Below are 26,506 nucleotides of genomic sequence, written 5' to 3' on the forward strand. Positions count from 1 at the left end.
CAAAAACTCTCTGTTCGTAATGACTCGTTGCTCTTCTGATAAAACTCTTGAAAGTCTATAACACAAACATATCCCTTGACTTTTAAATCGAGATATGCTTCTTCTGTTTTCGAACACTATTTTAAGATCAAGTGTGTGAAATTCACAAAGATATCGCGTTCCTGCGGTCTGGAGCAGAAAATCTGGTGTTATACCGCCACCTGGTGGCTTTTAGGCTACGCATCATCACATTGTGATTACCTGAAAATCAATCTAATGTAAAACCTTTTGCATTGATTTTCACAGCTTTTGCTGATATTAAAGGGCTCTAGCTAAACAATTTAAGTGTCCTATTCTACTATGTGCAGAAAACACGTCGGTGAAGAAACTCAACGTAATCCACGTATCATTTAAGTCTAGTATGTAGCCTATAATAAGCTCATTTCTTTCTTTCTGACTCCTTAACAACATCAGGTAAATTACAAACTTTACAAGAGGCCTCATCCTCAGAGACTAAAAAAATCGACCCCGGCAGGACTCGAACCTGCAATCTTCTGATTCGAAGTCAGACGCCTTATCCATTAGGCCACGAGGCCTGCGGAAAAGCATCATAGGTCACGTGTCACACTGTGAAGCTCTACAGCATCAAGCGTCACTTCTCCAGATGGTCCAGAAGAGGGCGTACGCAGACAAAAGATCACTTACTTTCGAAACGAGACGTTTTAGTTGTCAAAATTACTCGTTTTGAGACAAATTTGCAGGTTTATCCAGGCAGTCGCACCACTTCAAACTATTTTGCCTGTTAATGGTTAAAATCAGACGCAGTGCTGTTAGTAAAAATGAGCAAAAATGCTCGCAGCTATTGCCGATGCGTAGCACAAAAGCTAAAGATGATAGTTGTTAGTTATTTTACACATCTCTGTTGATGCCATTCTTTAATACGATGAAAGCATTTTAATACAAATGATTTCTATGACTATTGCGCCAACATCTGGGCCAGTGGCGCAATGGATAACGCGTCTGACTACGGATCAGAAGATTCTAGGTTCGACTCCTGGCTGGCTCGATACATCTTTTTCAAAATCACAAATATACTTTATAATACTGTTTCTTAGTTATGTTCATTTATTTTTCATTTTTGAATAAAATACGATCTAGTCAAGGATTTAAAAATTTTCTGTTAAGGCATTTTTTTTGTTTTTTATTATTATTTATGAAAGAAAAGTCCTTTTACATTCACCAAAGTGTGTCCAAGAGTGTCAGAAACCTGTAGGAGTTGAATAAAAAAAAGTTCTTGAAATGTGACTGAATGAATCAAAAGTACATTTTAAGGATGACTGATAACGACAAAGTACAAAATTAAACAATTAAAAATCACTCAGTAATCTTTAGCAATAAAAATGAGATGCAATATTCTAAAAACCGTGGATTACTGGTAACAATACTGACTATACTAACTGTACAAACTACACTGGATTTCTCCGAACATCAATTATTGCTGAATTGGAATGGAGTGGTCCTGTGTTGAGGCTCATTGTCCTTAATTCTCTCCGTGGTCTTGTGAGGGGCAGAGAGGCTGTCCCGCTCCAGTGTGTGGAATTTATACTGGGCTGAATTATTCTGTTATTCGGCAGTTCACCACCTGCTCTCTGCTTGAGCTCCTCCATGCTGTACTGGTCCTCCGTAGGGAGTGAAGAGCGCCTCCATGTTGGTGGAAGAGGGGCATGTACCAGCTCTCGCATCTCTTCTCTTGACTTCTGAACTCTCTCTGCTTCAAGGGTAGACTTAGCATCTTCAGTAAGTCTGCCCTGGATCCCACCCGAAAGCCGACCGTCACAATTTGGGCCTAAGAAAAGGTGTATAAAACATTTAGCAATCACGCAATAAACAAATGGAGCCCTCGGCACACTAAAAGCAAAAATTCAGACAAAAATGTCACTCCAGCCCAATATTATTTTCTTTACTCCATGAAACAAACCTATTTGCAGTCACGTTTACAAATTCACTGCAAGTGATCAAGACACAGCCAATAGTGTTTTTCCTCAAACCATTATCCATCAAGCCATCCATGTTATTACTAAGCACAAGCATAAATAAGATCTTTGAGCTCTGGTTCTAAATGGTCAGTGGATAATGGCTTAAATATCAGTCTGTTCCTCACACACTGACTTCAGAAGACTTGAACATGATGCACAACTCACATCAACTACTCAATTATGCTTTTTTTGAGCTTCGATAGTAATAAGTGCAAGCAAAAAATTAATAAATAAATAAATAAAAAGACTCTGCTGCCTGAGATCTTTGTGAGTCACTTTCAAAGAAAATAATAGGTCTGAACAACAAAAGATAAAAACTGTACAAGAAGTAATGAAGAAAGCAGATAACTTCATTTATTCATTACAAAAATAAAAAATAAATAAATAAATAAAAACTCTGTATTAATTTAATTTAGAAACTGCTTTGACTTCCATAGAAAAAAAAATGACTGGGAAAAAAATAATAAAATATATAAAAAAAATCAAACAAATGAATATTTGTTGGCTAAAATACTACACATTAAAAAAAAAAAAACATTGAAAAAACTGTTACTGAATAACAGCAGTTGTCACCTTTGCTTTGCTCTCCAGCATGATTTACAGGGCCACATATTTCTCTTAGTTTGATGTTCAGCTCCTGATTGGCTATTTTGCAGAAGTTCAGCTCTTTGGTGAGGTTGTGGATCAATCCCTCATACTGTCGCTGTCTACCGGCCAGACCCTCATCCATTTGCTCTGGAACCACAATAAATTGCCAATACTTTCACCTTATATGCTCATAATGATTTGTCAATTCATGGGTGATACTGGCTAATTTTTAACACCAGCAGTTCAGAAATATTTCTACAGCTGCCATAAAAAACAGATGTTCTTCAGTCTTGTTTTGCACCTAATTACACAACACTAGCATTGTTATATAACCAAGAATAAATAACGATAAATAAAATCTAGTAATTGTGCTTAAAGGAATACTTCACCCAAAAAATTGAATCATGTCATCATTTACTCACCCTCAGACTTTGGTTAATCTTTAAAACACAAATTAAGATATTTTATATAAACTCCACTGACAGTCCAGGTAACCAAAACTTAGAAGATCCAAAATGGTCATAAAGGTGTTGTAAAACGAATCCATAAGAATCAAGTGGTTTTAATCTTGTGTCTTGTACAATCGCTTTAAATGATGAATGGATTCAAATTTAGGCTTTTATTTGGTATGTCTGCCAAATGTGATGTTCTCCATGTGTCTTAATCATTGTTCAGATGTAAATAAAAGCCTGATTTAAATATCTACATCAAATTTAGTGATTGTATCTCTTCAATTGAATTAGGATAAAAACGCTTGATTCACATTGATTTGTTTTTTGATGGCTTTATACCTTTTTTTCTTTTTTTTTTTGGATTTATACCTTTTTTATTTTGTCTAAGCTTTGGTTTCCTGGAGGTTTCCTTAAAAAATATCTTAATTTGTGTTTTGAAACGACATGAGGGTGAGTAAATGATGACCATTTTAATTTTTGGGTGAACTATCCCTGAAAACTGCAGTAGTCATGACTCAAACCTCGGCACTGCTGCAGCAGTAGCTGAATGTTTCTCTCGTGTTCCTTCTGCTGCTGGGTGAGTCTACGGTCTGCCTCGAGCTGCTGTCTTTCCAGAGCTGCTTCCAACCACTCAACCAAGTTCTGCTGTTCCTCGACTCGCAGCTCCAGCTCAGCTAGAGCCATCTGCAGCCTGCGCTCCTCCTCACGAAGAGACACGACCTTTACAAAACACACAGAGCGTTACAACAGTCACATTCTTAGCTGAAGTGGAAGGTCAAGTGAATAAACAAATATTTAAATTTCAATTTACTAGTAAAGCGCTTTTCACAATACATGCTGTTACAAAAATCATACAATTACACAAGTCTTCGCCTTTGCCTAATGTGTTAAACAGCTAAAGTTACTAATATTAAAAAGGCAGCATGAATATGAAAATAATGTGAGAAAATGTGTCTACATTTGCCAAAACAGAGTAAATGTGACCACACAGGCTGGAAGCTAACGTGTGGCTGTGATAAACACAGACGTGCAAGTGTTGTTATTGTTTAACAGGGATTCAGTGCTGCATTACGTTGGTCAGCCAACTCAAACGATCATCGATCGCACCTCTTTGAATAAAACTCACCAGCACGAACAACAACACTAAAGTGTCACCCTATAACTTCATAAACAAGATAATTTGAGGAAACTCAGATGCCGTCTGACCTTATCAAAGTATTTACAAAGCAGCGCTCTAGTTTCAGAGGCGGACAGGTAGGCGAGTTTAGCCATCAGGTTCATCTCCCATTGGGTGAGCATGCTGCCTGACGCCCGCAGCTGCCTCTGTCTCTGGGTGATCGCCTCGTTTTTGTACTCGATGGCAGCATCCAGAGCCTCGATGGCCTCGTCTAGCTGGAACAGTGTTCGTTCTTCCTGATGTTTAACAGAGGAGAGTGCAGCTTTAATAAATGTCATTTGAACATCATGCAGACAACGTTGGTCTTGAAGTTTTTACACCACAAGTTTAAGAGCTCTAAAATTCAAAAGACATTCTAAGTCATATAGTGTATTCCAGCTAAAGTTAGTTAAGACATTCTAACTCTAAACTTTAATCATTCTAAAACTCTGAAGCATGCAGACAAGTCCCACATCAAAAACCAACTCAAGCATATTAAACATCAAACATAGATGAGGAAACATTGAGTTTGGAAATTGGGAAATATTCATTATTTGACAAATTCTTCATATTTCTTTATATACTTCAAGGTATGTTTTTTTTTTTTTACACCGTGCTGATTCACACACAAATGATGATTTGCAGATTTAGATTCAATAATAAACTTGTACATTTTAAACATTCAAGAATTTTTGTGCAAAGTTGTAGATCTGTGAATTGTATTTTGTGTTTGTGAAACATTTTATGTATATGTAATTTTATTTTGCACATGTGAATTGCTTTTTGGTAACACACACACACATTTATATATATATATATATATATATATATATATATATATATATATATATATATATATATATATATATATATATATATATATATATATATATATATATATATATATATATATATATATAAATATTTTTTTTTTGCATGTGTATTTGATTTTATGCATGTGAATTTGCTTTTATGCATGTGAATTTGGCTACACGTGTGCATCTTTTACTTTTGCATAAATTATTATTGAGACCAATCTGTTTTCCTAGCATTCTTGTATTTAACAGTTGCAAGACGCAAAAAACGGGTTTTGTGTGAACTAGTGCTCAGAATTCTAATGATGCAAACAAATCTGGATAAGAATTTCAAAATGTTAAAAATGCTTAGAAATTCCAAAATTCTAAATTCTAATGCATTCAAACAATGTTAGTTGTGAAATTCTAACACTGTGTCTACACCGGACAATAAAAAAAGACAATAAAACCCAGTACAAATCAGTGATTTTGTCTAAACTGGATGTGGTGGAACATACTGCTGATGCCCTGTTCTATTTCTGACGTACTCCAAATGCCTGTATTACTTCTGACATGAACACATGAATTCGTACACATGAATGGCCACTTTGTCCAGTGTAGAGCACCTCAAGCTGTTGTTGCGTATCTTGACTAGACACGGTGCACTTTTTAAAAGTTATGATTTTTCACCTCAGGAGAGAGCAGGTTGCCCTGCCTCAATTTGTCATCCAGCTCCACCCTTTGTTTGAGGAGGAGCTCCTTCTCCTGCCGGAGGTTGGAGATCTCCTGTCTGATCTGCTCAGAGTCCTGAGCACTGCTACTACGCAGCAGACCGTTCCTCTCAGTCAGCTCCCGTTCCAGAGACTCAATTCGGCTCGACAAGGTCAACAGGTCTTTACTAAGAGCCTGCAGAGAGAACAGAACATACCACAACTTGTAAAGACTAATAATAGGGTGAATAATGGGACAAAGCAAAGCCACAAAGTTTATACAGACCTGACTAGAGCGAAGCTTTTTGGATTCCAGGCCGCTGCGTTCCAGTAGCAAGGCCTCCTTTTTGGCTAAGATTTCTTCTCTCTTGGTCAGCTCTCCTTCCAGGTCATCAAGACCCCGTCGTTGTTCCAGAACCTTCTCCATTTCCTCATCAAGCCAGCGTTTCTGCTCCTCTATCTTCTGCTCAACCATAGATATTTTGAATGCATTTATTTACAAATTAAATACATGCTTCTGAAATGAAGTCAAATGTTGAAACAAGTTTTTAATTTTTTTAATTCAAGGTATACATTTTAACTATACGTTAATGTCCTGGGATTCAAAACCACAACCATTACCTTGGAAATAGCAAATGCATTGCTCCAAGATAAATAACATGAAACACATACCAATACCAGGCTGAGAGGGAATTTGGGCAGCAATCTGAAATCTGAACATGTTGAAACCAGCCATTGAAACATACCCTCACCCACAAGGAAACAATAATAAAATTCTTTCAAACTTCAGTCAAACTATGTTATACACTATGACTGAGTAAACAGATCTAAAAATAATATTTTATTCCTGGGTAATAGCAATGTGGGAAGGGTTTGATGAAAAGGAGCACGATTTCATTTTTCTGTCTCTACCCACCTGCTGTTCCTCTAGTGATACGACCGAGCCGTTACTTCCACTTCTCCTCTGGCGCTGGAAGGCAGCGATTTCCTCCGTCTTAATCCTCAGTATTTTCTGCTGCTGTTCGTTCTTTATCTCCAGCTCCTTTGAGAAAGAGAAAGAGGCTGTCTGGTAAATGATTCTCTATTGAACAACAAGAATAACTGAGAGGCTGAGGTTTTTCTGTAGATTATAATTGTTCAGAATACAGAAACGCAGATGACTAATGCTGGCCCTTACAGAACAGAACAGTTTCCTGAAAAAAAAACTGTGATGAACACTCCAAAAAACCATTAAATGTGAAATTTCTGCAACAGTAGCAGCCCCACACAAAAGAAAGACGTGATCTGTAGCAAACAAGACAGAAAAATAGCTTAATTTCTATATTTTATAAAGAAAATGAGAGCACATTTAATGTTTTATATTTTATACACTACTGTTCAAAAGTGCAATGCTTCTGAAAGAAGACTCTTGTGCTCACCAAGGCTGCAATTATTTCACTTTTCAGTGTCACATGATCTGATTTGCAGCTCAAAAAAACATTTCTTATTATTATCAATGTTGAAAACAGTTGTGCCGTTTGATATTTTTGTGGAAACGGTGATACTTTTTATTCTTTGATAAATAGAAACTCAAAAGAACAACATTTATTTGAAATAGAAATCTTTGTAACTGTATAAATTTATTTACTGCCATTTTGATCAATTTAATGCATTCTTGCAAGAAAAAAGTATACATTTCTTTACTCAAAATCTTAATGACCCTAAAAACTTGAACAATAGTGTATGCAGTATATAGTATATTTCATCAAGAAAAACAGCAACCACAGCCTCTGTCTGGAAACAATCATTATTCCTGCAATTCCACTGCTAACGAAGCATAAATTACACACTTCACTTTTAATTCCATCTATACTCTTGTCTGCTCAGTGTAGCTGTTTTTCTGTTGGAATCTTACCATCACTCTCTGTTGTTTAAACTGCTAAAACATAACTTAATTCTCACCGTATTTCTGATATTTTCTATCAAACTAATTTGACATAGTTTGCTTTGGAATCTGAACCGCTAGCGCAGCGCGTTAGCATTCCATTAGCTTGTCATTCGCGCATACTGTTTCTTTTCTCTCTCTCTCGCTCCGTTTTCCATGAGTTCATCAAACCATTGTGGTAAGTCGGAATCATTCAGCAATCCTGATTTGTCTCAATTCCTCAGCATATCCAATAGCTCAGAAAAATTTGATGGTGTATCAAACTATTGACTCGCTCTTTTCTAGTACTTTAGATACGGTCGCTCCTTTACGCTTAAAGAAGATTAAGGAAAACAGTCTGACACCGTGGTATAAAGAGCACACTCGAGCAATAAAGAGAGCAGCCCAGAGAATGGAACGCAACTGGAAGAAAACAAAACTAGAGGTACTTCGTATTGCATGGAGGGAAAGTACTATTACATACAGAAAAGCCTTAAAAATGGCTAGATCTGCTTACTTTTCATCTCTTTTAGAAGAAAACAAACACAAGCCCAGGTATTTATTCAATACAGTGGCTAAATTAACAAAAAATAAAGCATCAGCAGGTGCAGACACAGCAGACTTTATGAACTTTTTTACTTCCAAGATTGATACTATTAAGAGAGAAAATTATAACCATGCAGTAGTCAGCTACAGTATTGCATCAGACAGTGCACTATAGATTCCCTAAGAAACAATTCCACTCATTCTCTGCTACAGGACAGGAAGAATCGTAGAAACTTGTTAAATCATCTAAACCAACAACATTTATGGTAGATCCTATACCCTCTAAGCTCCTCAAAGAGGTGCTTCCAGAAGTCATAGATCCTCTTCTGAATATCATTAATTCATCATCGTCATTAGGATACGTACCAAAAGCCTTTCAAATTGGCTGTTATTATTGATCATGGAGAATTAGTTTATTACAGTCCGATCTCAAATCTCCCTTTTCTGTGAAAGATACTAGAAAAGGTAGTCTCCTCACAACTATGTTCTTTCTTAGAGAAAAATGGTATCTGTGAGGGTTTACATTCAGGATTTACACCGTATCATAGTACGGTGCTCTCATCAGAGTTACAAATTACCTACTCTTATCATCCGATCGTGGTTGTATCTCTCTATTGGTGCTACGTTCAACGATATGATACTTCATTCACTGCTACATCACAGCTAAATTCATTCATGCATTCATGTTTCATGCATTCAGAGTTGTTTACACTGTTAAAGAGTTGAATTCTCATGCTAAGCATGGACAAAATTTCAAGAAAACAATTTGGACGTATGATGGAGTATTTCTGTGCTAAAAATCTTACTTCCGGGTTTGTACAAGTTTCTGAGAGTTTTTTTTTTTGATCGTGGCTCTTCATGACCAAGCGTCAACCTCCCGCTCTCTCTCGTGAAGCCAACAAGGAAGTGACTTAAACTGTAATTCGTCAACCGGCCGCAAAAAGGAGTCAATCCCATAGACTCACCATGTTAAAATTGCCCAAATTTACAGCAGAAAAAAACATGTTTACAGCCTGGTTAAAAAAAAATATTTTGGTCTATATAGCAAATTTTGCCCTTCATGACAACTGTGAGGGGGGTGAATTTTTTTATAACTCATCCGTTTAAATTATAATAAGCCTTAAAGTTCTGCATAATTGAGGGCGTGGCCACTTGAGTGACAGGTGGATTGCCGCTGCTGACAATGCCGTCGCGTTAGGTGGACATGGCTTCAGCAACCAACTCCCGCCTTTTAGCTAATTTTCGATTACCCGGGAGTGACGCGTGGTGACAAGTGACGCGCGCTGCCAAGTTGGCGACGGCCCATTTCGTCCACGCTCTACAGGAATCTACGTCATGGACACTACATCCATGTTTTTATACAGTCTATGTTCATGACGTAGACGAGGGTGGAACTCATTATATGGGCATTTCTCCCAGAAGAGCGCGCCCGCGCATGCATCGACCAGAGCGAGAGCAAGAGCGCTCCTATCAACGAGCTTCATCTGGCAGCAGTGCTACACGGGACTCGCTCAGGAAGAATGTTTCTAAAGAAGTGTGTTTTAGGTTGTAAGGGAAAGATAACTTTGTTCAGTATCTAAAGAATCCAAAGTTATGTAAACAGTGGATGCAGTTTGTTTTTCCGGAGCAGCAACACAGTTTCACAAGCGTGTTTGTTGTCGATGGTTTTATAAACAAGTCGCAGTTCGACGCTGGATTTGCACATCGTTTGATACTGAAGGATGGAGCGGTCCCAGCTATAAAAGATCCCGGTCATGATTCAGAACTGCAATGTCTGTGTTTTGTTGGCAGTTGGAGCTCAAGTGCTCGTCAATCTTTAGCTTTTTTTTTTTTTTTTACTTGTTACATCGTAAGAGGAATGGCATCTAAGATAATATTATTCTGTTTTATTCTTATTCCGAGGTCACCATAGCTACCCAGATCTAGTTTGTATCCAGATCAGATGGTGGATCAGCTCCTAGAGACAGCCCAGAATGTCAGAGGAGACCAGGTCAACTAGACAAACCCTAGAGACAGATCCCCTGTGAAGACCTCGTCGGCCATCAGCACAAGACCACAAGAACCAGACGAGTCCTCTGCTTAATCTGATCACATTTCATCTGGTCAGAGGAGAACTGGACCCCCGACTAAGCCTGGTTTCTCCATTTCTGTCACCGATGGAGTTTTGGTTCCTTGCCACTTTTGCCTTTGGCTTGCTTAGTTGGGGACACAATTTCTGGCAACATTGTTGACTTGACTGCACACAGAAACTATTGGAAGAGAACTGAACTGAGCTTGACGATGAGATCACTGAATCAACAATGAACTGACTTTAACTGACAAACTGACTGTTTTCTATTGTCCCCTTGCATTATCAGCACATTTTTCCCTGTTTAACACTGTAAAGCTGCTTTGACACAATCTGTATTGTATAAAGTGCTTTATAAATAAAGGTGAGTTGACTATTTCTCTCAGGCTCCGTTTCCCACACTCGCTGATAAAAGTCTGAATGCAACACTCGGCTCACCTTGACTCTGTGCTTTCCCTTCTGCATCTCATTCTCCAGCCGTCTCTTCTGCTGGCTCTCCTCTCGCAGACGGCGCTGCAGAAGGTCCTGCTGCTGCTTCATGATCTGCACGTTCCTCTCGAGTTCCTGTACTCGCCGCTCACTCTGTGCAGACAGGGAGGCCAGCTGTGCAGTGTCCCGCTGCTTCTGCTTCAACACCTGAAAGCACAGCACGTGTTCAGAGCTATATATATATATATATATATATATATATATATATATATATATATATATATATATATATATATATATATATATATATATATATATATATATATATACACTGCAATCTAGTTTTGCATTCAACTTGTATTGCCACAATCTATGGAAAATGTACTATAGATTGATAGTATAATTATTGAAAAAGGAATTTTTCTTAATAATGTTCCATAAAGATTCTTCACACGATAACTAAACCTAAAAGCTCCTTTTTTAATAAATATTTGCAGTAAGTCCTGTTTTACATACCATTTAAAGGGATACTCCACCCCAACATGAAAATTTTGTCATTAATCACTTACCCCCATGTCGTTCCAAACCCGTATAAGATTTGTTCGTCTTTGGAACACAATTTAAGATATTTTGGATGAAAACCGGGAGGCATGTGACTGTCCCATTGACTGCCAAATAAATAACAGTGTCAAGGTCCAGAAAAGTATGAAACGCATCATCAGAATAGTCCATCAGCCATCAGTGATTCAACCGCTCTGAAGCGACAAGAATACTTTTTGTAAGCGAAGAAAACAAAAATGGTGATATGGAGAGACGCAGAGGAGACTGTTGACAAAGGAAATATTGAATAAAGTCGTTATTTTTGTTTTCTTCGCTTACAAAAAGTATTCTTGTTGCTTCATAACGTTATGGTTGAATCACTGATGGCAGATGGAGTATTCTGACAATGCGTTTCATACTTTTCTGGACCTTGACACTGTTATTTATTTGGCAGTCTATGGGACAGTCACACGCCTCCAGGTTTTCATCCCAAATATCTTAAATTGTGTTCCAAAGACAAACAAAGCTTTTACGGGTTTGGAATGACATGGGGGTAAGTGATTAATGACAAAATTTTCATCTTGGGGTGGAGTATCCCTTTAAGTCTCTTTATTTGGTCACATTTATTTGCACTTTATATAATTTTTAAAAGGAATGAAAAAAAGGCTGTAAGTGATAGAAGTACAGTGTGGATTGTACTGTTATATTGTACTGACTATATTTATTTTGTTAGCACACAATGCTATTTTTGAGGTGAACAATTCATCCGTGCAACTCAATCCGCAAAAAATTATTGTTTGCCTTCGTGATCTTTAATCCAAATCTGAAAATGCATCTCCCCTCTGAAATGACGGACCTTTTCTGATGACGTCAGTTTGGCGGCTTGGGCTTGAGCATAACGTCCTTAAACACACCCCTCCAACTGTCAGTGTTGTTCTGAATGAAACACCTACTTTACTACATCCGATCAACTTGCAGTAGAAAAACAAGCCACGCCCTCTGTTTTCTCATTCAATATTCCGTTTCTCTCGGAAGTAGATCACAATATGGAAGTAAAGTCAGTCGCAGACTTTAACATTATGATTGTTTGCCGAAACATCTTTCCCCCAAAAAAACTTTTCAGTAGGCAAAAACACCTACTGTATTGTATCAATTCATGTCGTGGTATTCAAAATACTAAAATCTTGGTATTGTGATAACCCTAAAACCATTCTAGAGAAACACCACTCAAAAGGGATTTCCATAATGATGCCTTTCGGCAAGCTAAAGCAGCCAGACACAGACCTGAACTTTGCTCTGCGCAGCTGCGATTTTCCTCCTGCACTCCTGAGCTTTGGAGCGGTCAGCAGCGTCACGACTGCCCTGAACCTCCAGGTCCTGCAGCTGCTTTTGTGCCTCTGTGAGCTCCACACGGGCCTGCTCCGCCTCGGCTTCCAGCTCAGAGATCTTACGACTGTACTGCCTGTTCATAGCCTGGGCATCCTTACCTAGAGAGGACATGATAATTTTTGAACATGATAATATTTCTGATTATAATAAATAAATGCAGCCTTGGTGAGCATGAGAGACAAACATTAATAAAATAAAAATAAAAAAACATTAATAAATATTACAACCCCCAAACATTTGAATGGTAATGTGCAAAGAAAAAATCCCTGTGAAACTAATGCAATTTTATGGCAAATTCAATATATTTCATTATGAAAATAGAAATCAAACCATTGAATTATGCCATCTGCTAGATTCGGTTCGCATACATGCTTGGATACATTGAGATGGGGTGTCTTTACACCAAATAAAAGTGAATTTCTAACATTTACAGAAACATAAGGCTTGAACCAAGTTAAGCAGCTCTTAAGTACATTAAACGACTCAAGCATCTGTCACAAAACACTGGGCACATAAGACTCTATGAAGCATTTAATATAATATGCTCCCACGTTTTGCACAACTTATGTACATGCTAGCTCTGTGACCTTGCCATTTTGTTTCATAGAACTGTGTTTTTCACTGCTGTAAAGTAGCACAAGCGATGAAGGTTCTTGGTTGCACTACACAAAGACTCGACTAACAGATGATGTAACTGGTTATCAATCATTTTCATTATACATTATTAAAGTTTTTATTGATTAGTCTTTGCACACTAGTTGGGCACAAAAAGTGCTGCAGGGATGACGTAATTTTGTAAGGCAAGCCAACCTAGTAGTTCACATTACCCTGGTTCCAATGACAAAGACCCAATATGATTTTTCTGTGACCAACAAAAGTTTATGATTCTTACAAGTTTTTTTCTCATAAAGATAATCTCCACAAATAACACAACTTTTATGAATTTTGAAGCCTAAATGCAATCTTTAAAGATAAAAAGCTAAAGTTAGGCCATAAACCACAGTCCCATGATTTCAATGTCACCATCACAAAGATTGCAACTACTCTTTCAAATTTTATTTAAAATTTAAAATAGTAATTTAAAACAGTTAGAATAGTTTGCAAGAGCATAAGTGTTAACATACCCAGTCTATGAAAGTGGACTAGTGACTAGATGAGATTACTTGTTCGGTGTGATCAAATTTAACATCCCCAACAGCTTCTGTAGTCATGCTATTTAAATATTAGAAACCACCTTTTTCAAAACATGTAATTTTATGTCATAGAATAAAATGCGAAAATATCCGGAGTTTGTTTTCACCACAGACCTTATTTCAGGCATTTAAATAAAAAAAATAAAATAAAAAAGGAACACTGACTTTTGGCAAAAATGCTTTCTGGGTTTAAAGACTCATAACTGCAGCACCGAATTGGCTTTATATTTTGTAATACAATTATACAATGTTTTTGAATTGTATGTTTCAATAAAAGAACCACCAGCTTCTCTAAGTAAATTATTCAGTAAATTAAGTTAACAGGCAGTAATAAAATAAATAACAGAAGAAATAGTTTAGAAGCAACAGAACAAAGATACAAATGATATAAACTGCTCTTCCAGTGGAGATTAATTAAATTATCATAACAGGTGCACACAAATATTTTCAGGTATTTGAGTCTGTACTCTATGTGACAGATATATTTGAGAACACACTTTTTTGTCATTTTAATACAGGTACCTTTGACAGCAGGTTCTCTCACCTGTCTTGACCAGCTCTTTAATGAGTTCCTCCTTCATGCGGATGGTGATGGAGAGCTCTCTGATCTTCTGCTGTGCCTGGAGAAGCCCTCTCTCTGAGCAGAACTCGCCTCCAAAACCTCTCACGCTCTCCCACACCGAGCTCTCGCCAAAGCTGCTGTTAGCTGGAGAATCAATCAAAACCAATCAATGCCAACTGACTGAATACTGGAAAGAAACTAATGTGGGCCAGTGCGTTTCCAGCAAAAATCAAACACTGAGACCCTTGTCAAATGTTTTCAAGGATGTTTAACTCACATGTGCGTCTGGTGCATTGTAGACCCGGAGGATGGCCAAGTCCGAGCGCCTGAGACAGGGTTGCCCTGGTCCCAGCAGAAGACCCTTGGAGCAATGTAGCATCTTTCTTTGTCCAGGTAACATTGATGGATCTGTCAAGAATGATGGCAATGCTGAATAGATTAGACATTTATTCTTAATGAACCACCTCATTAGAACTGAATTAAAATAATTTTACATACTTCCGTTTATCTCTGGCAGTTTGAACGTGGCCATCTTCATCTCGATTCACTCCTTTCCCAGAGGTTTCATAGTGAGTGTTTCCACGTCCACTGTCCCACTGGGTCTGCTCTGAAAATGAGCTGTTGTCTACTGATGCACCTATTTCAACCTAAAACAGTGCACATAAAGGTGAAAAAATGCATAATAATGCTTCTAACTACATATTATTCATTTACTCCATGTGGATTTCAAAAAGTATTTAGTAAATATTTCCCAGCCTTTACCCAGACCAGAAAGCTCTAATAATAATTAACAATATTAAAACATTTGATTTGAAGCAATTACATTTTAATAATAGTTTTTTTTTTTTAGGGCACCTAATCTAGTGTAAAATATCTGATACACACACATCGTCACAAATCATTTGTAACAATTTCACCAATAATAGTGCTAATGAATTATATTATTTAGATGAAAAATGCTATGTAATTTATAAAATAAATGTAATTTATTCCTGTGATAGCAAAACTGAAATTTCAGCATCATTACTCCAGCCTTCAGTGTCACGTGATCCTTCAGAAATCATTCTAATATGCTGATTTGCTACTCAAGAAACATATTCTATTATTATCAATGTTGAAAACAGTTGTGCTGCTTCATATTTTTGTGGAAACAAAATGGTTCATCTGAAGCAGTATTTATTCGAAATAGAATTTTTTGTCACAGTGGAAAAGCTGATTGTTGTCACTTGATCACTTGATGATTTAATGTGTCCTCCTTGCTCAATCAAAGTATGTGTTTCTTTAAAAAGAATTTGTGATCCCAAACTTTCAAACAGTAGCTGTAAAAATCTTTACTAGGGTTGTACAATATAAACAAAATGTGAACCAGAGAAAAGTCACTGTGAACACTGGATGTTGAGTGTTTCTGTTGTTTGCAATTAATTAATGTTCAATGAACATAAATTAATAACATCATACAAAGCCAGGAAAGCATAAAATTCGCCAAGGTGCTTCTTCACTGCGTTTTTTTTTTTCTGTGCTGCCATCTGTCGTTTTGGAGAACAGTGCACTGGTTGAGTGTCCAGTATAAACATCTCTTGTGTGCAGTGAGCCGTCCAAAACTGGCTTAACACACAGCCGCTCATGGCTTATAGCTTTAACAAATAACCCTGTCTTCAGACGATGTATCAAATGTCAGCTTGTCATACAAGAGGCTTGAAAAATCAAAATCAAAAGTGGGTTTAGGGTGTATAACTGACTGTAAAGACATCACAGTGTTAACTTGGCAATTAGCTGAATTTGTTTGCATCTGAAAGTATGTGGGTGAAGTGTTTGAAGATGTTTGTGCACTACTAACAGCTCAACCCAGGTGGTGGCAGCTGGGGATTGTATCTTGAATTAAAGGTGATGTGTGTTTCGAGGATGCTTGCTGTGAGACAAATCAAAACACATCAAATACCTGTCTGATGAGGCTTCTGCCCACATCACTGTCACAGGGAGGAGAGAGGCGGCCGGCGGTGTCTGATGTCTGTAGTATCGAGTTGATAGGAGCCGTGTGAGGTCTCTGTTTCAGGAGGACCAGCCCTACTCCTCCAGGCTGGGCTAACAGACTGTGAAGCTCCACTATTAGATCCTGCTGCTCTTGTAGCTTATCACTCTAGGAGCGAGAGAAAATGACATCCAGTTACAACCACATGAAAATACAGAAGATGTCCCCAGTATTGTTTTAAGGCTTGTGCGCACTGCACCGCTGTTGTGCACCATTCAGAATTTGAAGATAGATAGACAGATAGATTTTATATTTGCTTAAATTAGTTTAAGGTTTCCATCTTATATTTAATTTTTTCAGCTTCATTTCAATCAAGGAAAATTATTTTTAATAGTTCTAGTTAACAATAACACTGTTAGATATTTCAATTTTAATAAATTTCAATAATTTCAAATTTGGTTTTAGTAATTTTGTTGTGCTTTAGTCACTTTCATTAGTTTGAGATTATTTACTTATTTCTGTTTAGCTTTAATTTATTTTAATTTCAGTTTTAGTTTTATTTTATCACTTCAGCGTCAACTTCAACTTATTTTATTTCACTTAGTTGCCAAAGTAACATGTCTAACTTCCATTTAGGTTTTTTAAGTTTTTCATCTAATATTTATATTAGCTTTATTTCAATTAACAAAAATGATTTTTATTAGCTTTAGTTTTATTTAACAATAAGAACAATGATAGAACGATAGCTAGAATGATAAATTGAGCCGCAGAATGATATTTAGACAGAATGATAGAATGATAGATAGAACGACAGACAGATAGATAATAGCTCATGCAGTGAAATGTAAAAATTTAAGTGAGGGGTTTTTAAAAAAAGCAAACGTAACAGTGAGAGTATTGTTTGCCTTAGCACATACTGTAAATTTTTTCGTAATGAAGAAATTCAATAAGAATTCAATAGAAAAGACAGACGCCTGCCATAAACAAATTCAATTATTAGTGCTCAGATAATTGCCACAACATGGTCTCTCTTAATTTAAGTGTTTTTTTGCGAGGACATCTCCATTATATGATTCAACATTTCAAAAACAGAAAAACATGTCTATTGGGAATGTTGAATAACTGAACAATTGAGCTGCGCTCAGATCTATCATCTATTTATAAAACCTGTCTGCTTAGCTTTGTTGTCTGTTTTTATGGCTGTGGGTAAAATATTGTCTGTAAAATATACAAAAACAGACAAACAACTGAATGACGTGCAAATAAACATGACAATGAATGGGCACACAGGAGATTTTCTAAGACAGCAAAGCTATTTCACAACACCATCTTTTGTAAACATTCAGGGTTCTTCTCACACTTTTATACCCATGCTTTTCTATGGCTTTAACATGACTTTTCCAGTTTGTTTGTAATTAATGGATAATGATCATTTTCATTTAGAAGGATTCTCTAGTAAATTAGACTTGGACATTGCTGTGAGCAAGTTTTACTTCCTTTAACCCTTTTCACATTTTCAGGGTTTTCATAAGCAGAATATTTGGGTGCATTTTTATAGTAGAGAACAGGAGACTACACAACACACGATTTTTACATTTCCATTTGATCCAATATCATAAAGAAAAAGAAAAAATTATTTCACAAAAGTGTTTCAACAACTTTCCAAAAGAGGAATAAATACAGAGAGATTCATTATGAGAAAAGTATCAAATTTACCATCACTCCCTTAGGAAACACTCTCACTATTGCTATTGTTCAAAAGTCTGGGTTCAGTTAGAGTTAGTAAAAAAAAAAAAATTCAGCTAGGACACATTAAATTGTTCAAAAGTGACAGTAAAGACTTCTATGTTGTTATAAAATATTTTGCTGTTCTTTTTAACTTTCTATTCATAAACTGAAGACTGCAGTAATGGCTGTTGAAAGATCAGGTATAAATAAATTACTGTTTTTAAAGTTTTTTTAACAAATAATTGCAGCCTTGGTGAGCATTTGAATCTTACCAACTGCAAACTTTTCAAAAGCACTGTACAGTCATTTTTTCTAGATTTATGATGTTAATAACTTAGTAAACATTACTGTCTGTGAAAAGGTCCCATCAAGAGCCAGCCAATAAAATATTAAGCAGAACCTAATTACGTTGTTATTTACTATAGAAACAGAATTTTCCCCAAGACTTTTAAGAATATATTAATTTCCAACTCTGAAATATAGCATCATTAAATCTTCATTCAAAAACACAACTAAAACCACAGAGAATTTGGTAAAGATTTCAATTCTCTCACCTGTTGTTTGTATTGTTCCATGGCATCTTCCAGGGCAGCTAAGAAGTCAGTGTTTTCTTGTTCTAGTCGCTGTACCTGTGCTTGCAGCTGGGACATGTAGTCCTTGCGGTCTCCGCTCCAGTCCTCCTTCACATGGTCTGGATCCTTTGGCATAAATAAATCCCACTGCTGTGAGAATTACGCAGATAATCACATCATCACATCTGAGCATATCCGAAATTAATGCTTTAGAAATAATGACCTGACAAGATACATTATTGCCTTTTTATGATGAATTGTTAAACATAAAATATTCATATTTGAAAATGGATGTGCCTGCAGCCAACCTGGTTGTTCAGTGCCACCCGCCCCCTTTTGAGCGCGGTGCTGTCCTCAGTAGAGCTGCTCTCGATGCCGCTGTCCAGCCCTGATGCTGAGGTCAAACCGCTGCGTTCCTCCTCAACGGCGCAAAGCCACTCTTTCACCCGCAGGAGCTGACCGGCATTCAGAGTTCCTTCGCCCTGGAGCTCTGTCAAAAGCCTGTAGGCTGAGTCCGTGCACGTCCTGTAGTGGGCGCTCTCTGCTTGCAGCTTCCTCACGTCCAGTTCAAAGGGCCGAAGTCTCTTCTCGGGGTCGGAGCGAGTGATAATGCGGGTTTCAGAGCGCTGGCGGTTTTCAAGAGCTCGTCTTAGTGCTTTGATCTGGAGTTCAAGTCCCTCAACGCGGTCTGGTTCCCCCCGGCAGTTGACTGTGGCCCGGTTCTGGATGTTACGAGCCCGCTTGGCGTAGTTGAGTGTGTTTAGGCTCTCATCAAAGTCTGAGGAGGAAGGGCTTATGCAGGCAATCATGAGGGTTTTGGCATTGCCTCCAAGAGAGTCCTTTAAGATCCTGACAAAAAAATGCAACAGAGATTGACACATATTAAAAACCTTTAAACTAAATAGCGATGTTACACAACACCACTGAGAGCATTTCAATCAGAGATGGAAAAGGTAAAATAACATTTTCAGAAAACAAGCTAACAATATATACACTACCGTTCAAAAGATGGTGGTCAGTAAGATTTATGTTTTTAAAATAAGTCTGATATGCTTATCAAGGCTGCCTTTATTTGATTAAAAATACAGTAAAAACAAAAAATATTATAAGCATTTAAAATAACTGTTTTCTATTTTAACATATTTTAAAATGTAATTTACTCCTTTGATTCAAAGCTGAATTTTCAGCATCATTACTCCAGTCTTCAGTGTCACATGATCCTTCAGAAATCTTTCTAATAAGCTGATTTGCTGCTCAAGAAAAATGTCTTATTATTAATGTTAAAATTAGATGCACTGCTTAAAATTTTTATGGAAATTTTTAAAGAAAAAAAACCCCTTACTGACCCAAAGCAAGTGAAGAGTAGTGTACAAATACAGAACAGTTACTCAGAAATATACTTTAGTATATTTCTGAGTAACTGTTCTGTATTTTGAATTGTAATTATTGTAATTATATTTCACAATAGTACTGTTTTTGTTCAAATAAATGCAGCCTTTGTGAACACCCTTGGAGAGACTTTCAAAAACTAAAATATTTTAAAAATCTTACCAACCCTAAACTTTAGCGCAGTAGTGAATGTCAAACTAAAATACATTTTCTTAAGAAAAGGTCAGTGGTGCTTGGTTTTACTGTCTATTTTTCCTGGTAAAAACAGTTTAAATAAATAAACATATTTAAAAGAAAATAAATAATTTACATACAGTAATACAAAATCTACTTTCTTTTGACACTTCTGACAAAAAAAAAAAAAAATTGTCTTTAAGAGTAAGTTGTATTTAAGGTTATTTATTATTTAGAGTGATTTACTAGCCATATTGTATAGTCTTTCTTGCAATTATGCTGTAATCAGCATTTTAAAAAAAAAATTAGTAAAATTATCTGTACCTGGTAATTTTGGAATCTCTGTATGGGATATGGGTGCCTTTTCTTTTGGGGTCCCCAAGAGCTCCAATGACATTTCCAAGAGCTAGAAGCCCACTGTTGATCTGAATGCTCTCCTTGAGCCGTTCACCAGTGTTCCCGGTTTTGAGGATGCGCTCTGATCCAGCCAGGTCCACAAAATGAAATTTGGAAGAGAGGATCTGCACAGTCCCGGCCGCTGCTCTGGAACCTCCACGCCTCTGTTCCATGAGCACCGTGAAGATGGTGTGAGAGCGACTGGAGTGGGGGTTCATCTGCGTAGCCCCAGTGTGACGAGCCGTCTTTCCGGACTCTAAGAGACTCAGCACCTCATCAAGGCCCTCCACTTCACATTCTTTCACACCGGAAAGCACTGTGTGCAAAACAGAAACGATGTCTTTCTTTTTCTGAACAGTCACATACTGCAAAAACACTGCGAGTCACAACACAAAACACTAAGTACACAGAAAATAAAGCATTTTAAAAGAGGAAAAGCATATCAAAACTAAAAAATGACTGAATAATAAACAGATGCTGTCACGATTTTGTCGATCTATGAGCAGCTGACATGATTTCAAGTTTTACCTGCAGTGTAATTACATGCTGTAATTAGACTAAAACCAATTTAAAAAAATAATTGATGTTTTATTTAGTGTTGTAATTATTTTAAAAAATATTTATTAAAATGATGATTAATTTTATGGATTATTTTATAGATTATTTGATATATAATTATTATATCTATTGTTTCTACTGTTCTCATTTGTTCGCTTTTAAAAGTGTCTGCTAAATGATAAACAAATGTAAAGTAAATTATACACAGATGCTGCAAAATTATATAGCTTATTTAAAACAAAAATAGCTGTTTTTTTTTTTTTTTTAAGAAAGTAATACTTTTATGCAGCAAAGATGCATTATATTGATCAAAAGTGACAGTAAATGTAATGCTACAAAATATTTATATTTTAATATAAATTTTATTATTTTAATAAAATTACATTTTAAAACGTATTAAAATAGAAAACCGTAAAAAAAAATTTTTTTTATATAAATCGTAATAATATTTCAAAATATTACAGTTTCTACTGAATTTTTGGTCTAAAAGACTTTCATAAATCATTAAAAAATCTTAATGGATAGTAGTGTATTTTGCACATTCTTTGTTCTATACTGGAAGAGAATTTAGTATCAGTTTTCCCTCATAAACTTACCTACGTTGCCCTTTTCATCCTCTCTAATATGTATGTCTTTACTGGCCGTCTCAACTTCCAAAAGGTCTCTGAAGACCTCTTTGTACACCTCCATGTACGACACTCGGACGGAGAAGTCAGTGAGGTCATTCTCGTCCAGCAGTTTGAAGATCTCAGCCACGGCTCTGGGAATGATGCCCTGTTCGTCATCCCTAAAAGCAGCTGCGGCCAAAAAAACCAACAGCAGGTTAATGAATGACTCTATGAGGCAGAATGCTAAGACGCAAGATCTCAGATTGCAAGTGGAGCGGTGGCAAATGAACCGGGGGAGGTGTTGCTGGCAGCATGAACGTGCAAACTCGTGGAAGCATTATAACAAGACACAGACAAAGTCTATACTGGCCTTGTGAATCATGTCTGGTCTAGATGAAGCCCAATTAATAATATGCTGTAAGGAACTGAACTCAGGTGTGCTTTTGCTCTGTTTACTCAACACATCATCTGTCACATTACTCAATATACCTCCAATTAAAGAGAAAAGTTGCACTTTTATATATTGATTAATTTTACAACATAGATTAATTATGAAGCTGCTTTGAAGCGATCTGTATTGTTTAAAGCGCTAGGGGTGGGGGATCTGATGATTTTGAACCACGATTGATCTTGAAGACGTCCATGATCTACTTTTCTAACGAACGGAAGAGATCGTGACCAAACGTGTCCTATTTATGTAAATATATCCATGTATCTTTTAGTTTTAAAGGTATTTAAAAAATTGGATTTATAAATAAACATGAGTGAATGAGAAAACAAAGTGTGCAAAGTGGTTAAAGGATGCAATAAGCCACAAAAACAACCAAACCGACAGGTTGCTTTCTGTGCACACTTAAGCCTTTTGTGCGCACCTACATTTCTGAGTGATTTTCTCTTTTTCTTTGTTTTTTTGATTAATATTAATGACAGACAGCAGCAGGTTTATTAGGCTGCTATCACTTTAAGATTTCTTTGTGTCAAAAACACACAAAAATAAAATGCCTCCTTCGGTGAGTATTTATGTAAATGCATTCGATTGGGAGAAATCTTAAAGTGACAGCAGCCTAATAAACCTGCTGCTGTCTGTCAGTAATGTTAATCAAAAAACAAAGAAAAAGCGAAAATCACCCAGTCCTCATGATCATTTTTGTAGCATTAACAAAAATCAATGTATCTTTCATTCATGCAGTGTTGTATTTTACATGATTACATGATTTCAGTATTTCTGAATAGTATCTGGAATTTCTTATCTACTGTTAGACAGACTTACCTGAAAAAAATAAAACATGTTTACTTAATCTGTATCTTTGTTCTATTTCTTGTCATTTATTTATTCGTTCTGGCTATTTACTCGTGTTCAATAAGCTTGAAGCCTACCAGTTTTTACAGCTCAGTAACATGCAAAATAGTCTTAAAAAACACAAATTGTGAAATGACTGTGAACCTTCTGTAATATGGTATTTTTTTCTAAATAAATGGTTTAACTTATGTATAAAAGACTTACAAATGTTGGATTCTCCAATAGTGTAGGTTTTGCCCGAGCCTGTCTGCCCATAGGCGAAAACCGTGGCATTAAAACCTTGAAAGAAGGCTTCGATGAGGGGTTGAACGCACTCTGTGTACACATCCTCCTGCGTAGAGTTCTCCTCAAACACAAAGTCACAGTGGAAGTGGCGGTCATTGCCCAGGGTGACCCTCTTCTCCTCTGGGTCTGCAGTGATGCAGCTCTCATGGCTGTGTAAAATCTCTTTGGGAAGCAGTGGACGCACCCGGACGGCCACCTGTACAGTCGTTTCCTCCACCTTACTTTGGCCGACTCCTTTGGGAGACATTGCTGAGCTGATTAGCGGTCCCTCATTACTTGTGTGGGGCTGTGATACCGCTTCCTATGGGCACTGAATTAAATAAGCGGCAGTTATGAACTGAAAGAGAATAGGGCAAAACATCTCTGACACACTCAAGTAAAGTCCGTAAAAAATACGTATGTTAATATAAGGAATTTTCTGTATTGTTTTTTTGGGTACAATTACCCATATTTTGAATTATGCATTAAATTGTATTTATGTTCTAGGGTTAAAGCGTAAAGGAAATGTCAATACACTTATAATATACTGGTAATTTTCTGCCAGGACATTTTCAGTTTTTCTATTAATTTTTTCTTACAGTGCAGAGATCAAACAGCCTCTAGGCCAATAAAAATTGTTATTAATAATAATAATGATAATAATAAAGAAGAAGAAGTTGCTTTATAAAGGAAGAGTAAAAAAAAAGGAAATATCATACAAATAGGAATCATAAGAAACACTTCTATTCTACTACAAATATAAAATAATAACTGATTTAGTTATTATTACTTTATTAACAAAAAACAAACAAACCACAATAAATATTTTTTTTTCACAATACTATACATAAAAATAAAAATAAATAAAAATAAATAATAATAATAAAATAATTACTAAAAAAACAATTTTTAAATAGGAAATGGTTTTCAAGCAACACAAAAGCCTTGAAAAGAAATTTCGAGCAGTTTTTGCAGTGCCAAGCTATTTATTACAAAACTATTATATAAATTATTCTTAAATTAACATATATGTTTTTTTTTCTTTTTTTGTAAACTCATTAACTGAGAAAAATTTTAAGATACACTACAGCAGGGCTATTGAACTGGTGAATCGTTACGATATTTATATAGCATCTCTTTTTTATACACTCAAATACCCAATATATCAAAATATATTACGTGTCAACTACTCTTTATAAACCCTTTAATAAACATGCAATATTAAAATGAACGAAAAAAAAAAAAAAACTGTCATTAACATTAAAATAAATGGACATGGTTTAACTGACGATATGGCATTTGAATGCATAATTATTTATTGAGTAATATTGTTGAATGGCTTTGTAACTGATGTAACAGATTGATTTGTCACTTCATAACTGTGATTACTGTTACACTGTGCCAAAACCAAACTATGCAGACGATCACAGGCTATGAGACATCAAAAACAACTGTGACACAATAATCACAAACTATAAAGACAATAATCAGAAATGCAGAGGCAATAAAGCAACTAGGATACAATAAAACCACTATGATGTAGCAATCACAAACTACGTAAGAGACTGTAAACCAACAAGTTTTAAAGAAATAGTTCACCCAAATATTAAAATTCTGATCATTCAATCACCCTCATGTCATTCCAAACCAAAAGAAGATATTTTGAAGAACCAAACAGTTGTTGGTCCCCATTGACTTCCATAGTAGAGAAAGAATTGGGCTACTGTGGAGGTCAATGGGGATTACCAGCATTCTTCAAAATATCTTCTTTTATATTCAACATAAGAAAGAAACTCATACATGTTTTGGAACGACATGAGGGTGAGTAAATGATGACAGAATTTTAATTTTGGGGGTAACTATCGCTTTAATCCTCGCAGCTCCAACTAGTTTCGGAGAAAATGGCTAGTTGGGTTTTAATCCGATCGAAACAAAAACATGCACGAGCAAATAAAGCGCAAGTTTTTCCAAAACAACTTTCGAGCGCAACAAATGCCAATAATGACGAGATGCATTAAGCCTCATAACTGCAAACCAATGCGTTTAACACTTTCCCAAAAGTCAGTTTAGCCGAGCCGCTACTAAAGCTAGCCGCTAGCAAACTCATTAAAAGTTTAAATCTCTCTAACACTCACAACACACAGCAGACGCAAAGCACAGAAAAACACGCACTCAAACCGCTTCTGCCATGTAAAGGTTTGGGGGATTCTTGTTTTTTTTTTTTTTTTTTTTTTTTTAGAACTTTCAGACTTACTGTTGTTTTCGAGTCCATCAATCCGACTCCGCGGGGCACATCCCATTCCCATTCCCAGAGCCCATTCCCTCGATTTCCCTGGATCCTGGATCCAGACCAGCCCACGACGAGCGCAGTGGGTGCAGTGATGTCATTCAGTCGGCTTCTCAAATGCCTGAGTAAAATCCGACTTGCAGCTTGTTTGTTTAGTGTTGTTGTTGTTGTAATATTTTGACTTAAAGAGAAGTTATCTTTATCATGTTAAAAAGAGATATTAACAAGTACCACTGTCTTTGCATTTGCTATATATGGATAATAAACACAATATTAAATTGTTGTTTTTGTTTGCATTAATAGGCTATGTGATTTATAGCCACACATATCTTATTCTTAAAGGGCGACTGGGGCTAGTTGTCACAGTTTATACTGCAGAAAATGTAACATTTATTTATTTATTTTATTGCTATTTTATTATTTATTTATTTATTATTATTTTTTTAATTTATTATTTATTTTTTGGCTTCTTGAAACTGATTCTGATTGGCCAAAAACAGCCTTGAACACAATTTTTTATTATTATTTTAATTTTAACGTGAATTTGTTCTACACTTGTCACATGGGAACTTGCTTTCATTTTTGCACCAAATATAGCTTAAGGAAAAATAAATTAATAATAAAAATAAATATATAATTTAAAATGATGATTTAAATATAAAACATAGAAAAGAGAGAAAGAACATTTTTGAAAAGAGAGAAAACATATTTGTATAGGATAACTGTTATAGCCCTATGTGTCTCCTAGTCTCAGTTTCCTTTTTTGTGTTAGGAAACGAATGGCTTTCATAACTATATGAAGTGATTTTATCTTATATATTGCATCTTTTAATGTATTTTCATACAATTGTCTCAGTTTTCATCAAACAACTTTCAAATAACTTTCATTGGCAAATGGACAAAAAGAAGACATTTA

The 26,506-nt window shown here is 36.1% G+C and overlaps 1 protein-coding gene and 2 non-coding genes across 4 annotated transcripts; 1 reads left to right on the forward strand and 2 right to left on the reverse strand.

Annotated features, from left to right (window-relative positions):
* Positions 1–502: 502 nt before the first annotated feature.
* trnar-ucg lies at positions 503–575 on the reverse strand. Its single transcript has one exon. It is a non-coding gene; the product is annotated as a tRNA-Arg (tRNA).
* A 397-nt stretch (positions 576–972) lies between these two features.
* trnar-acg lies at positions 973–1,045 on the forward strand. Its single transcript has one exon. It is a non-coding gene; the product is annotated as a tRNA-Arg (tRNA).
* A 114-nt stretch (positions 1,046–1,159) lies between these two features.
* Positions 1,160–25,715, reverse strand: LOC109068621 (kinesin-like protein kif7). 2 transcript variants are annotated; one of them, XM_042759525.1, is made up of 19 exons: positions 25,558–25,715; positions 23,244–23,634; positions 21,728–21,928; positions 20,502–20,889; positions 18,923–19,463; positions 18,597–18,740; positions 16,285–16,482; positions 14,844–14,992; positions 14,623–14,753; positions 14,328–14,489; positions 12,486–12,688; positions 10,671–10,868; positions 6,632–6,757; positions 6,002–6,178; positions 5,696–5,911; positions 4,262–4,468; positions 3,577–3,775; positions 2,589–2,750; positions 1,160–1,825 (listed from the first exon to the last, which is right to left on the reverse strand). In XM_042759525.1, the coding sequence occupies exons 2-19, from the start codon at positions 23,569–23,571 to the stop codon at positions 1,446–1,448; spliced, it is 4,110 nt and encodes a 1,369-aa protein (XP_042615459.1). In that variant the 5' UTR covers positions 23,572–23,634; positions 25,558–25,715; the 3' UTR covers positions 1,160–1,445. The 2 variants fall into 2 exon arrangements, with proteins under 2 accessions (XP_042615459.1, XP_042615458.1); XM_042759524.1 differs by having other exon boundaries at positions 18,597–18,764.
* Between the last annotated feature and the right edge of the window lie 791 nt (positions 25,716–26,506).

This window comes from Cyprinus carpio, chromosome A7 (genome assembly GCF_018340385.1).
Source record: "Cyprinus carpio isolate SPL01 chromosome A7, ASM1834038v1, whole genome shotgun sequence".
NCBI classification, from domain to species: Eukaryota; Metazoa; Chordata; class Actinopteri; order Cypriniformes; family Cyprinidae; genus Cyprinus; species Cyprinus carpio.